Raw genomic sequence first — 16,219 nt, forward strand, 5'->3', positions numbered from 1 at the left:
CCATGGTGGAAAAGTCTTTAAATCACCAAAATTATTTGATTTAATTGTTTAGAGACCGTGACTGCCTGTACCAAATTCTGAGATAGCCACTCCCCAAACAGCAATTCCCTCCCACGTTCAATCACAGCTGAGATTGTCACCTTTATCCTCAGAGAATTTTCTGATTGAGCTGATGTCAATTCAACAGGACAGTAGCCCAATTTCCAATTACTTCTGCTGTTAAACTTTTTATATAACCATTGATTCGATACATGTACAGCATATAAAAGATGGAACGAAGACTGTGGCTTGTTTTACTGTGGGTAAGGGTTGTTGAAAACGTGAAATCTGTCTGTCTTTCATATCTATTTTCCTGCCATCATACTTAAAAGTGTTTTGAGTGTTTACTAGTCTGTAGGCCCCTTGCTGGTGATTGATACCTCACAGCTTATTTGTTGACATTTACATGAGATGGGGACCTTGAAATGATTTAGACCTGTCAAATGCGTTAATGGAATTCAGGCCTCTCTGGACTGGAGTGTCCGTTTGGGATTAGTCTAGAGTTATTGCAGGCACTTCTGTCATTGTTTCTGCTGTTAAAAGTTGAAGCTTAATCTTTTTTCTTAGACAGATCCTCCTAAGTGAGTTGTTTTTGTTGTTTCTTCTCTCTTGTCAACTGCTTTGTCTCCTCTAGGGCAACTTAATGTTGGATTTATTTAACCCCCTCCCAAGAATATTTGACTTATCCTGTTCGCACATGACTAGCTTGAACAATTGTTTTCTTGTAGAGTAACCAATGATACCCAATATCCCTTGGAGTAATGTTCATAGTGGACAATTGTGGAGCACACAGTTTCCATCCAAACTTTCAGTGCCAATGAAGGAAGTAGTGCTCTCCTTGGAAAGTAAATTTGTGGCAGGTGTGTAATGCACCAGCTTTCATGGTGGAGACTTTTGGAGACAATTGTTGCTCCTTTTGTTGCTGTTAATGTACGATGTTCTTTTCCAACATTAGCCAAGTATTTTAGTTGCCTGTGTGTATCCATGTGTTTTTTATTGGACTGGGGCATTTCTGTTATTTGCAAATTGACTGGCTATGCAAATAACACAAACTTTGAACATACATAACCATAAATCCATGTAGCTGAAGTTGACATGGTAACATTGCTGTCTTCCAGAAAATGTAATTTCACATATAGAAATAGAAAATTAAAAAATAGAATTAAAAATGGATAATGATAAAATAATAATATAACACCCAGCTTCAAGGTAGATTTTTTTTAATATACACCATCACTAATAAACAATATGTACATAGTTAATATTTACATGCCATTTACAATGTATTACAGTGGAGAAAAACTGTTTGGAGGAAAATTGCCCGATCGATTCTCAGAGGCAGAAATGGTTTCTTATGGCACTTCGTGGTGCATCGTGGGGGAATAAGTCTTTGACTGAATGCACTTCTGTCGCTGACCAGCACGTCATGAAGAGGGTGTGCACGGGTTTTCCAATATTGTACTTATCTTGGACAACATTCTCCTCTCTGACGCTGCTCTCAGAGACTCCAGCTCCCCTCCCACCATGTGGCTGGCCTTGCGGATTAGCTTGTTGAGTCTGTTGGCGTCCTTCACCCTCAGTCCGCTGCCCCAGCACACAACTGCATAGAGGATGTCACTAGCCACCACAGACTAAAACATCCTCGTCTGGCAGGCATGTTGAAGGACCTCAACTGCCTCAGAAAATATAGACAACTCTGGCCCTTCCTGTAGAGGGTGTCAGTGTTTTTGGCCCAGTCCAGTTTATTATCCAAGTACACCCCTAAGTACTTGTACTCCTCCACAAAGTCAACACTGACCCCCCATCTCCAACTACAGCAGAGTCTGAGGGTGGCAGGTCTCTGTGCAGTAGCTGAAGTGCATGGTGAACAGGGTGAAGAGGAAGGGAGAGACGACAGTCCCCTGCAGAGCCCCAGTGTTGCTGATCACTACAGTGCTGCAGACACACTCACTGTGGTCAGCCAGTCAGGTAATCAACAATCCAGGACACAAGGGAGCATCCACCTGCATCGCTGTCAGTTTCTCACCCAGTAGAGCTGACCTGATGGTGTTGAACAAACTGGAGAAGTCAGGAGGGGGTCCAATAGTAGTTTGACCATGGGCCAGAGCTGATCCAGGATGAGCCTCTCCAGGGTCTTCATGATGTGTGACGTCAGTGCTACAGGTCTGTAGTCCTTGGAGCCACTGGGACGCAGCGTCCTCAGCACAGGAATGAGGCATGACATCTTCCACAGCACAGGGACCTTCTAAAGACTCAGGCTCATGCTGAAAACATGTTGAAGCACTCCACTCTAGCTGGCTTTGAGGACCTCGGGGCTCACACTATCCAGGCTTGCAGACTTGCCACAATGGAGTCCCTTCAGCTGTCTCCTAACATGATCAGTTGTGATGCACAGTGTGGAGGTGGCAGGTGGGGCATGTTGTGATGGTTAGTGTAGTCAGTCTGGGAGCTGGGCAAGGAGGTGTGAGAGGGGCCATCACAGGAGGATGAGAGGCTGAAAGAAGGGGGAGGGATAGAGAGTAGAGTAGGTGCTGACTGCAGGCAGGCAGTAGAAGAGACTGTGGGGGGGTGAGCCGGGGTCACGGTATCAAATCTGCTAAAAAACAGATTCAGTTCATTTGCCCAGTCCACACTGGTGGTTAAGAAATAATCATCTAATGATGGAGTTTTACATTTAAATTGCTCTCTATATCTAATAAAATGTTTCTTCATTCACAGCCACAAATCACAAAGTTAACTGGTTTAATGATTTAACCCCTTTAAATAATATTTTTAGGAATTAATTTTATTTTTAGAAATTGTTAAAAGTACATATTTTAATACAACTGCAATACTTACAATAGTGTGCCTGTTTCTGTCCCAGGGGAAGAAATCATCTTTCGGAGCTGGGATGGAGATGTTTTGAAAATCTCCATACACAACAATGAAACGGAACTGCTGCTGAAAAACACAACATTTGTAAGTAGACCAATGAATTGAACTTTCTCATGTTTTTTTAAAATTGTGAATAAGAATAATATTATTACAGCAATAACTTGTAGGAATTTTGTTTGCCCTCGGTAAGTATTCTGACCCCATTAGGGTCAACTCAAGTGTCACTGTAAGTTTTTACACTGATCTCTGGTTGTCAGAATGCTTTCAGTCTTACTTCAAGACATAGATGGTTATGTGTGTTTATCTGTGACATATTCATGGTTTTAGAAAGTTGAACAAAAAAACTGGCTTGTTGTAAAAAAAAAAAAAAAAAAAATCTCATTCATTTCATTTCTTTCTACAGGCAACTTTTAAGGCCTCAAAGTTTGCAGTTTCTCCAGATATGAACTTTGTTCTTCTAGCATACGATGTCAAGCAGGTGAGACGCTCTTAATAATCTGATTGTACATGTTGTGAAACAGGTGTTGGCTTTTAATATGGAGGTTGACAGTTTATGAACTAAAACAACATGGTGTCCAAGATGGAAGTAACTTTCAGTTCTGAGTTAGTGTGTTGGGCGTGCACAAATAGCTGTTTCCAGTCCACTTATTTATAAGTCCACTTATTTTTAGTCATTCTAACATGGGTGAAGCCCAGTGGTTATTTTGAAGGGAAATACACACAGAAAGTCTTTTTCGTTTTAGATCAGGTGTTCCTCCATTTCAGCAAATGCAAAAATCTTATGGAACTCTGCATGTTTTATTTGTTTGTTTGTTTGTTTTATGCTTTGAGTTGTCAACATCAAAGCTTTAATGACCGCTTAGGGCCCCTAGTTTCACTATGGCCTTTCCTGTTTTGTTATATATGTGTATTTCCCTCACCTTTTATGGTGGGCAAGGGAGGTACAATCAATGAACTGCTAAATAAAAACAATAAAATGTTCTACCTTTATATTGCTCATGATGTATTTTAGTAAATTTCATTTTTAAAAAAACAGCACAAAGAAGTAAACACTGCTTCTGTTAGGGACCCTAAGAAACATTTAGAGCTGCTATTAAGCAACATGTCACCCAGTGCAACAGTGTGGCTCCATATCAGGATTTGGATACACATACAATATTTGACAGCAGGATATATTCATTGTTGGTTTTGGACTTTTTGTGGAATTTTCTGAAAATTAGAAAATAGAATATCACATCACTGGCTATTTAATCAGTGTTTTCATTAGTGGCCAGGTTATTGTTCAAAGAAAGCATTCATATTATTTTCATAATGTCTATTTACCCTTGCTATTTTTAGACATGCTTGCCAGGCAAAACTTACATGTGGTGTCTTCACAAACCTTTATGTTGAACCTGTGTATCAAAGGTGAAAGATACATAATCAGTTACTATACAGTATCCAGTAGTCTGTGATGATGGGCCCATAGTGTTATTAAGAACACATTTCCCTTCTTTTATCAGGGAATGTCCTGATGAAGAAGGTTTATTTTTACTTTCCCTGATTGTTTTGCATTTCGAATTCATTTTCTTCATAACCACTGTGAATAACAACATGTTTACATGCACTTATGTAATAGTGTTATTGCTGGCCTTCTGCGCCAGCCTGATAACTTAAAATTCAGGAATAGGAAACCTTGTTTCCATAATTAAGGTAAGCAATTACAGTAACATATATTCTGTAGGTTTTGGCTGGAAGAACCTAGTTTCATGGCCATGTATATGTTTAACCATCCTTTTTTTCTTTCTAGCTACTAGACAGCTACAGCTACTATTATAACCCCCCCATCCCCCCACCCCTCCTTCTCAACCGAACTGGTTGAGTCTGGTTCTGCTGCCTCTTAAAAGGAAGTTTTTCTTCGCCACTGTCGCATAGTGCTTGCTCATGGTGGGATCTGTTGGCTCTCTCTCTGTAAATACCTATTTTAAAGAGTATGGTCTAGACCTGCTCTACATGAAAAGTGCCTTGAGGTGACTTTTGTTGTGATTCGGCACTATATAAATAAAACTGAACTGAATTATTAGTCTTCATAAGTCAGTTTTGACAGGTGTACAGGAAACTACAATTCAAATTCAACAAATTCAGGCACATGCTCACAGCAAGGAATACACTGTACTATTGGTCCAGATTGGTCCAAATTGTGATTTCGACAGGTCCACTCACTGAGTGATCGAGACCTGAGTCAAATTATACTCATCCTAAGCAGGTCAGGTAGGGTATTATATGAAACTTAACTCTCACTTTTCTGGCCATGCCAAACAAATCATCAAATATGAGCAAAAAAATTGCTGAAGGCCAGAGGGAGACAAAAATCTACATCTCAGTTATGCTTGTCATCATAAAAGGGGTGTTTATTTGATCAGTGCCTTTCCACCCTATATTATTTCAGCTCATAGATACACTGTCCTATTCATCTATTACTGACAGGAGCCTGATTTGTGAGTTGTAGGTGAGAAACTTAATTAAGAGTTTTGTGCCTTCTGTTGGTTGAGAGGTTGTCATCTTAAAACTCTCCAAAAAATAGGCTACTATTGCAACCACTGAGGCACCATGCAGTGTTTTAAACAAATATTGGAACTACAAAGCACAACATTTTGTTATTGAATTTTATAGAAAGCAAGCTATTCAAAGCTGTGTTTCTTTGGCTTGCTTTCATTTCATCAACAAATAGCTTTCTTAAACTAAAACACATACATCTGTTCCAAATGATGTTTTCAATGAAGCACACCATGACAGTCAAAAGCAATTCCTGGGAAACAGTGTGCTGGTATTTGATTTTAGAAGGTATGTGCTTGAAAAGAGTGTCCATATGTGCACAAAATTGTGTTTGATTGCCAAAACTAAGAGTGAAATCACTGGAAAAAGGGAAACCAAATAATTGCAAACATCTCCTAATAAGTGAAACTACTTGTTAAGAGCCAATCCTCAAGAATTTCTAAGTCCTTGGAGAGTACTGAATGATTCACAGTGAAAGAAAAGGTAAATGTCATTCTTGGGTTCAGTCAGTAGAAGAATGGCAGATGAACACAATACCATCGGTTCAGTGCAGTTTTTACTTATTAAATCATGCAGATTAATCTAACCAATCATAAATATCATAGTATAGGCTTTTTGCAAGAAGGAATACTTTTACCCAGGTCTGAGTAAAAGTATTGTACTGCCAACTTACTTCCACTTAATATGCTCCTGAAAAGGTGCTACAGCAGCCACCCTTGCCTGTGTGTCCACTATCACTATCAATTATAAACTCTTAAACATTGGAGACAATCTTCACAAAACAAATAAACTTTACAAATTAAATGGACAGAGACAATTTTAAAGGGGCTATATGCAAGATTTCTCTGCCGCAGATTGTGGTGTCTTGTGGGTGGTGGTGACGGTCACTCGCCAAGAGCTTCATCATTGCATTAACAATACAAGAAGCTATGACACACTGTTTGAGCAGCACTACTTCTTCAAGGCAGTCTTAATGCTATAGTGAGTCATTATCAAAAAAGTCATGAGATGGATTGGTTGGGCCAGACCAGGTCTAGCTGGTTAGCATGCTAACTTCAGTAGGGGGAGTGTGATAGATGTATAAGAAAACATTGGTGTTGCTTTCCCTAACTGAAGACAGCTCTTGGTGAGTATAGGAATGAAGTCTGATGCTGAACTTGCAACATTTCCTCTAGACTGCTAAATAAACAACTGTTAATGCTAATGTTGGCTATGTAGTGATAGCAAAAACGTACATAGAGCTTTAAACCCTCCCAGTTTGAAAAATAACATTTGGCTATTTCTTGTATGTTGATGTTGTCCTATTTCTCAATGGGCAACACAATGAAATGAAATGAAAAATGTAATCCACATGGTCCATAATACTGACAGCAGCACCATAGGGTGGTGCTGGACTAATGTGTTTATGCATTAGCAGTTACACTTAATTGCACAGTATGTTTGACACACAGAGATCATGCTGATACCCCAGCCTCCTCGGCACAAAGGACAAATTTTCTTGTCACAGATTATTCCTTTAATAGCAGTAATTTGGCAGAAGTAATAATAATGATGATAACATAAAGCTTCAATTCCTGGATAGATTTCCACATCTCCAAATCATTGACTTACAGTATGCTATACAGATTTGGATTACTTTTATTTATTTTTTTACACATTCGCAGCACTCAAAACAAGGTTGCTATGCTACTGCTAATGGTGGCCTAGTTGAGGATCGACACTCTGAGCCCCCAGTCCCAGCATGTCTTGTTCTAAAATGGCAATATTACAAAACACAGAGCTTTGTGTTGTTGCCCAGCCACTCCAGGTGTGCTTCACACATGGTGTTTACAGAGTGCTGAGGATGGAATAAAGGAGTGTTTGTGTGTGTTGAGGAGATGCACTCGGTCACGATTATCAGAACAATCAGCTCTGTATAAGCTTTTGCACAACTGCTGATCCACAGCACTTTACATTTTCTCCATTTCAGCTTTTCCATTGTTGTGAGCAGACTCTGCTAATGGAATCGTTTTCTACTTTGTATGTTTTCTCTACAGGCAGATACAATTCAAATGGCTGCAACAAATCATATGTTGATTATTATAAGATTTGAAATGTACATTACAAACCAGTAATAATGCCACTTGTATAATGTATACTGAAGCATTAAGTCCCCAACTGACAGACCAATAGCTCCAACCCCAGGGCCACACTGCTATCATACCTAAAAATACTGCAGTGGTAGATCAAGATTTATTGATGTGTTTCATAGTGATTATTGCTGTGAAATATTATCTATGAAATGTATGATGAACAGTCTTCATTGAACATTTTGTTTATACTCTAGCAGACCAGTTGCACAGTGTTTCACAAGTTGTTCTTCCACAAATTCAGAAATTGTCATGTCATAGAATTATAAATTGTCTCAGATTCAAAATTTAAGATCATGGATGTATATGCAGGGATTGTGCTGTCATCTACACTTGGTATTTAATTATAGTTTTCTATCAGGCCCTAAATTATTTATTATTTTGCCCATTGGCCTTATTGTAACTGATGAACTCATTTTCATGGGGCAGGTATTGAATGTGAATATTCAACCTGGTGGCAAACACATCTGATTCAAGTTTGTGGATGTTTTCCCAAAACGAGTTGTGCATTTTTCCAGTCTGGGTAAATTAGATGGTATTTGGATAAAAACTCAGTAATAGTCAGTCATATGTTATATGTTCTTACAGAGCAAGTGAAGACAATGTGCAGGTGTTTCATTAACAGATATTGCAACTAACTATCGAAAAGGCCAGATACCATTAGGTGAAATATTTTGATTTTATTTCATTTATTCATTTATTGGTTTTTTCCAATTGAATTTATGGTTCACCAAACAATTCCTGTTCATGTGCAAAAACTGACTTCTTTGCACTGAGGCACCTATAATATCAACAGTAACTTATAGGTTTAATACATTAAATTGTGTTTTCATTATAAGGGCCATCAGCTGTTGTCTTATTTTTTATTTACTTAAATGATTAGACAAGTTAAATGCTTGCAGTAATGGTCCTAATGCAAGTATTATTGCATTTAAGACTGCCCTGTAAATAACGAGCCCATGGGTCAATGGCAGCAGATTATTGCAACCCCATGGTTATTTTTATTATTAAAGGTAAAGGAGGAAGCCAGGTTACATAGTATGGAGAGTGATGAAGTTCACATTAGAAAGAGGTTGGGGTAGGACAGCTGTTTCCCATGTGAAACCACTGGTCAGCATTGTGTCTCTTATCCATGATATTCCACAGTCTTAATCACATGTTCATTATTGTTGACACAAAAGATCCCGCTATGCTTGCCACTGGTGCGCTGCCATGGGTGGTAGTATCATGATCACATTGCCACACAGAAGATTGAAATAACTGATGAAGCTATGGCTGTTGTTCCAGGTGTATAAACTGTGTGCAGTGCTTCTCTCAATTGGGAGCACACATACTGAGCCTGCTGCTGTGTGATGAGTTCCGCCTCCTGACAGCTGAATGGTACCATGTCAGAGCTCAACTCTGGTGGGCTAAGTAATTAGCAAGGAATGAGTTGTTACTACTTTGTGCCACTAAGTGGCTGGTTCAGAGTTAATCAGGAACAACTTAAGAAGAAAGTGGTTTTTATTCTGATTTACAGATACTTATGAACTAATCATTACCTAATGACTCATTACTATAGTAGCTCCCAGTCTGTTCTCTAATGACTCACCATGATTTCTACTATATAGTCCTTGATTCAAAATTATTCAGGAAGTACTCATTATCGATTCATTTATTTCAGGTCATTCTTGATTTGTCCTTGATTTGTCCCTGATTTGTTCCTCACTCACTCCTTACTAACTACTTTTACTTCTGTGTGGGTTATTGTAAAGTGTTACATCTCCATCCATGTTCTTCCTACAGAGCTTGAATAATTTATTGACACAAAGAGAGATTCTCAATGACATTGTTTGAAATGCAAACAGGGCCACATAGATAACCTTGCAATGAGATGCTGCTTGTTGTCTTGTGATTTTCATGGTTCATAGCTATCTACAAATCAGTGAAAAAAAGCACTTGCAAATTATTATCTTAAGACTGCTCATTCCAGCACTGCAGCTGTAGTTGAACATATTATACAAAATATTCACTATTCTAAAAAATCCTATATCAAGCCTATCAGTAGCTCTTTCTGTCCTTTGTGTTAATCTCATCGATATGTGATCCAGCCATGCAGCAGAGATAAGGGACTGTGTCCTCTAAGGTGTGGATCTAAAGATAGAACAGGCTCTGCACACAATCCTGGAAAACTCATTAACATTGCAGCATAGAGAGGGCATTTGTTAGCCACCATCTGTAAGTGAAAGAGGCACTTTAAAAGATCACAAAGTGTTTCGGTTGTTGTGATTAGAAAAAAAAAACCAGCTGAAATTCTACATATATTGTTCTGCTCAGCAGGAATATAAAATGAGCCCTCAAGTTGACTGTGAATGCAACATTTACAAGTTTCTAGTTGTTGTTTTTTGTTTTTGTTTTTGTTTTTTTGTCAAATGCTAATCAGGGGCCACCCTGCATGTACATGAGTAACAATGCTTTCACACCACAGTTGCTCATATATCATATATATTATCAGAGAGTTTAAGGTCCATGGGACCATAGTCAGCCTCCCTCAAAGATGCCACAAGAGGAAAACTGACCCCACACTGAACATATTTTGAATAGTGGAAAACAAAGAAAACAGTTAAGATGGAAATTTTCTGATTTTTGTTCCCTCAGTTACGTGAGCTCTGACCTCAGCTCCTTGCTTCAGTTCCATGTTGAGTGCATACCGCTAAATGCAACTACACAATACAATTAACAAAAGAAGAAAAGGAACAATTTTTGATTAAAATTAAGTTCGGTTGTAGCCACAATTTGCACCTGCACACCACAAGCACTTTGCTTCACAGTTCCCCCTGGTATCTGTAAGAAAAGAGACTGGCAGCTGTGACTTTGATATGCTGAAGAGACTGCATGAGATTTTTATGTAAGTTGTTTGAACAGGAACAGCAAATGCAACACTGTTCATTTATCACACCAGAAGCCAATTGCAGTCCCTGAGTCCAATAGCAGTGAAATTGCTTGTTGAAAATCACACTGTGACTTCCTCCCTGTTCCATTCTATAATTTGATGGCCACTAGAACATCTTGGCGTCTGCAAACTAAGCAGGCTTGATAATGAGCTCTGTGTGCTTGATGGGATTGAGACAGCAGAGTTTTAAAGGTGCTATCTCCTCCTGAGTTGGACATGGCAGATGTGTTCATCATCAAAGTGACAGCCATAATCTATGGAGAGTAATGGCATGGCCCTGCACCACTGTCTCCTGTTGTCTTGTGAATTTATCATAATCATGCTCGCTCTCTCCTGTACTATACTGCTGTGTCAAAGGTTTCCATACATCTTATTCTGTTTTCTTATGGTCAGCAGCCTTCTGAGCGCATTGTAAATGACTTCAAGTAGTACTCTAACAACACTTCGATAATTACTGAGGTGTTGATTATTGCAGCTGTACAGATCCTTCCTTTCTATCCTTTTTTAATAATTAGAAAATGCATGTTAATGACATTCTGGTGTGAAAATAAGCAAAGAGCACTAATTAACCCAAAGATCAGTTGCAAAAGTATTCAGGAAACAGATCAAAGAAACAGATTAAATGAGCCACATTCTTCTTAGCCAGACTCCTTACTTTTAAATCATTATTTGGCCAATTAAAAATGCCTCAATATATCTCAGAACTACTCACAGACCAATCACGATTTGTCACAGCTTCTATCTGTTAGTCTGCAAAGCACACTGTGATAAACTCATTATGTAAAGAAACTATAAGGTCCTCTGACTAGTGTTGATTAATGACTTGTGTTTTAATAGTGGTGTATTACTACTTTTACCAAATTGCCTGCACTATAGCAAATATTGTAATAGGTATGAAACTTCTCCTACAGAGTGGTTTAAGGCTCTAGCTTTCATTTTGTAAACCATCATTTGAGAATTTATCATAGAATTTTTGGACGAATACTCTTCTCAGTTTCAGTTATCACAGTAGGAAGAGCTGTGTACCTTATAATTTGTTCTAAATGAATTTGAATGCAACACATTTTGCTTCATCCTAAACTGCATTGTAGAGTTGATGTTGTTACATCATTCAGTCACTGCTTTACGAGGGACAAACTAACAGGTAACTTCAACTTTGTTGTCAAGATTATGTTGCATTTTGAAAAGACAACAGCCTTTCCTTTATCCCTGATTTCTGTATCTATGGCATTGAATCGAAGATGCTTCCTCCCATTACTTTTCAGATGGTTTTGTGTCATGATCAGACTGTGTCAACAGTCCATCCACAATTACATAGAGAGGGATATTATCCTGCCTTTTATAACAACTAATTACAAAGATGAATGCACATTTGAGAGTTCAGTGGTGTAGAAACCACAGCCACTGGTTTACAGAGATGTGGGAAAAGGTGAAATGGTCAGATGAGTCATCCCTCACCATATTCTCAACAAGTGGGTAATGGGAATGGTCTCTTCCAGGTTGACAACGCTCCTACCCGGTGCACAAGGGGTCAGTGAATGGTTTGATGAATTTGAAAATTCATGTGAATAATATGCTATGGCCATCAAAACACCAAATGAGGGAATGGTTTATGAAAGTATGTTGTTCCATCCTTCCAGTAGAGTTCCAGAGACTTGTAGCGTCAATGTCAAGGCACATTGAAGCTGTTCTGGCCAGTGGATAGTACTTATTCATTTATTCATTTTGCTTTATTCATCAAGCTTGTATTTAAATCACAATCCTAGATGCTCAGTATTTCTCTCAACAGTCATTTCTCAATATCGGAAAGGCAATGGTAACAGTATAAGGATGACTCAGATGTGAGAAGAACACCAATTATCAGAATTTAAAAATCTTCTCAGTTGTAGTCGTGAGTATGCTACAATTATTATATTATATATGCAATATTCTAAGCTCTATAAAACAAAGAAACAACAAGGAATTATTTACGAATGCCATGTAACCTCAATCTGCTGACAGCAATGCCATGTACAACAAACACATCATTCCCATCTATAACAGTCTGTTACTCTCCCCACATCACCAAACATCCTCCCCTCCCAAGTGTCACCAACTGCTGACAGCCTTATCAAGGAGTCATCACATAGCTGTCAGCTAGGAGGGGCGTCTGCTGAACGATGTTGATGTTGTTTTTGAAGGAAGAAGAGAACAAGAGCAGTAAAGTTACAATACAATTGCATTTTCCTTCCTGGAGAATTCTCTTTTGTATAGTGAAGGGAGTTGTCCAAATTAGGAGTGAAGGCTAGTTGCAGAGTAGATCAGCACAACTGATCTTTTGCTGAGGAGAATGAAATGGCTTTACAGTATTTATCATATTGCTCCAAGGTGAGCTTACTGTAACACTCACATGCAGAGGCACGCAGTTGTTGAACCATTATCTCAATGAATCCTAAAATAAAAGCTTTGTGAGTGGATATTCTCTGGACATTTTGTTGCACAAATTATTGAAAGCTCAAATTGGATTGTACATTGGATAGAAATTGACAAATAACATAACCACAGTTATACACCTAAAAGCTGATTCAGGCACGATTTGGGTGTCTGTAACAGCTGATTTTTACATGAAGAAAAAAAACAAGGATATAAATATGCAGTCATGCTGTTCAGGGGTAAATAGAAGTCAAATGAACATTCAGACATTTTAGGAAACATGCTCATTTGCTGTCTCATAATAACAATCTTTTATGCATTCAGTAAGTTAGGAAGATAGGTCTGAAATTTAATTAGCCTAGCTCAACCTAAAGACTGAATCAGTGAAAAAAGGCCAATATAGCATCTGCTAACGGAAGGAAACAGAACATCTCCACACTGGTATTCTTTGTTATTGTGTAGGAAATCACGCTCCTTTGACTATGTTGTGCATTTGAGCGGAGGCGGTGATGGTGAGTAAGGCTTAGTCAGGTCAAGTATTTATATGGCATGATCAAGGTTATCTAAAGGCACTTTTCGTATAGAGCATGTAGACTGTACTCATTGCGTGAGAGACCCAACAATTCCCACTATGAGCAAGCACTAGGCGACAGTGGCAAGGAAAAACTTCTTTTCAACGGGCAGAAACCTCGAGCAGAACCAGACTCAGAGTGGGCGGCCATCTGCCTCGACAGGTTGGGTTTAGAAAGACACAGAGAGAAAGAGACATGGAGGAGAGAATGAGACCTGAGGTTGGGACGGCTTCCTGTAAGGGGGGTAGATGGTGATTGGCTCTAGATGGGTGTGTCAGGTTGTAACTGGATGAAAACAAGTTAGTAGGTGGAGCTTAGAGATAGCAGGAAACAGTTGTGATTCAGGAGGAGTGCAGATAGACAGTCTTCCTGACGGAACCTTCGCTAAGCTTCATTTACATTTTAGTAAATACAGTTTTATAGTTTTATAGCTATAGTTGTATAATCCAACATGACAGGATATGAGAAACTTTCTGTTTACACAGCAGTGCCAATTAGATCACTTCGACTGCACAGCAACTGGGACAAGCGGGTCATTTTACAGTTATAATGGTCATGGTGGGTTAGAATGTGTTGGTCTATGTGTTTTGTAAAATGTCAAAATATTAACTCAAAAAGAATAGTACACCCACAGCCCCCATGCTGTGGAGGTGTTATGGGTGAACTGTTCCACACTGTGGAGGTGTAATGGTTTGTGTAGTTAGTTAAGTATGACACAACAACATTACATAAATACAGTATCAACATGGTTCTTCTTGTTGCAGTCACTTTTAAAAACAAATTTCAGACCCTTTCATTTTCTGCACACTTTATTGTGTTGTAGATTTAATTTTAAATGGATAAAACTGGCATTTTCCTCCATCAACCCATAATGACAAAGTGTGGTTGTCTATCCAGACCATTTGCTGTGCCACAAATTGTCCATCATGTACATTCTGTTTGCTTATCATTGAGACGTGTGAGCATAGGGTCCCACAATTCACACCAATTCACAAAGACTAAGCCATGAAACCCAAAGAACTCTCTGTAAGCCTCTTTGATAAAATTGTGGTGAGGCCTAGATCAGGGCAAGGATATAAAGCCATTTCTAAAGCTTTGAGTGTTCCCAGGAGCTAAGTGGCCTTAGTAATTGTGAAATGGACAAAGTTTAAAAGTAGCTTCCCAGAGTTGGCTGTCTTACCACACTGACTGACTGGGCAAGAGGTGTTTTGGTCAGGAAATGGTCACTCTAACAGAGTTTCAGAAGTCTTCAGAATAGATGGAGAACCTGCTGGAAGGACAAACATCTCAGCAGCACTCTCTTTTTTTTCTTTTTTACTAGAATGGCCACTTTGAGCAAAAGCATATGACTGCCTGCTATGAGTTTGCCAAATGGCATCGATTATACTTTGAGAGCATGAGGAAAAAGACTGAATGAAAATGAAATTGAGCCCTTTAACTTTATATATTATTTGGCGAACACTAAGTCCTGCTCATTCCACAGAGATGGCTAATACCATCCCTATGGTGAAAAATGATGGTGGGAAAAAAATTCTACAAACAATGATGTGCAGAAATGTCAATATTATCACAATAAAGTGGCAAAAAGTGAAGGGGACTGAATAATTTCTAAAGCCATGGTAAATGATGCTGCTATATGCTGTATATGGCATGTATGTATGTAATATACATATTAACAGCGGAGACAAGTGACTGTAGTATAAGCTTGTCATTACAGGGAGTGAAAACTGAACAAATATTGGAAAAAAAAGCTAAACCAATCTTTTTAAAAATTAGTTCACAATGCACTATTTTATTATTAATTATTAGGATATTATTTTCTGATTGAGTTGTCAGATTTGTTAGCTGCACTGTGTGAAAAGTAAGACTTTTGTTGCTAGCTTTTATGTAATTTGAAACATAAAGCACAGAAAAGCACTGTTCCCACTTCACTCTCACTTCCTCTAAAATGGAAAATCATGCTGTGCTATTGATATCACTGTCCAATTGAATACAGAGAACCTCAATCTGGACAAGTATCAGAAAGACACAGAAAAAGAACTGGGAAAAGCAGGAAATAACTAACTGAAGTTAAAGTTAAACTAGGTTGGTTGAGCTGGTGTGCCTAGGAAATTATAAAACAAAAAGGTCTGTTCATCACAACTTTGAACTTGTTTTTCTTTTGATTGGCTTTTAGGTCTACCAGCACTCTTTCTTAGCATCGTACCTGATCTACAACCTGTATACAAGGTGAGAAACCAAAAAACTCTATGTCTAAACAATATAGATTCTGTGCAACAAAATTACTTATTTTTCAATTAATGGCCTACTACCAATATCAACTTGCATTGTCACAGCTGAGACAAATTAATACTCAGTGGCATCACACACAAATTAAACTCTCAACTGTGGAATTCAGCTTAGGGTTTAAGAAGACTGGATAATAATAAATGGAGTTGACATAATGGTCAAAGTTAAAGCCAGTGATTGTATCCGGACTACGTTTTAAAAACTGATGGTGTGTAATGGTTCATGTGTAATATGTACTTTTTCATTGTCCTTGCATCAGAGAGGTGCGGGAGCTGAATCCTCCAGAGGTGTCAGACTCAGTCCTTCAGTTTGCCTCATGGGGTGTTCATGGTCAACAGATGGTGAGTAGTTTACAGGGTCAAATAAAGGTGACTCAGTCTAAAACAACAAAGGGTTGGGATGAATCCTTCATTAATCACTCGATATCAGTAATAGAT

At 38.6% G+C, this 16,219-nt stretch overlaps 1 protein-coding gene across 1 annotated transcript in view; it reads left to right on the plus strand.

The window, feature by feature from the left end:
- Window positions 1-16,219, plus strand: part of LOC108884619 (inactive dipeptidyl peptidase 10-like) — a 97,820-nt gene that overhangs the window by 58,987 nt on the left and 22,614 nt on the right. Inside the window, 4 exon segments of the mRNA XM_018678619.2 lie at window positions 2,903-2,997; window positions 3,317-3,391; window positions 15,670-15,722; window positions 16,042-16,123. Coding sequence (XP_018534135.1) covers window positions 2,903-2,997; window positions 3,317-3,391; window positions 15,670-15,722; window positions 16,042-16,123 — 305 coding nt within the window.

The sequence above is a fragment of the Lates calcarifer genome, linkage group LG1 (assembly GCF_001640805.2).
Source record: "Lates calcarifer isolate ASB-BC8 linkage group LG1, TLL_Latcal_v3, whole genome shotgun sequence".
Lineage (NCBI taxonomy): Eukaryota > Metazoa > Chordata > Actinopteri > Centropomidae > Lates > Lates calcarifer.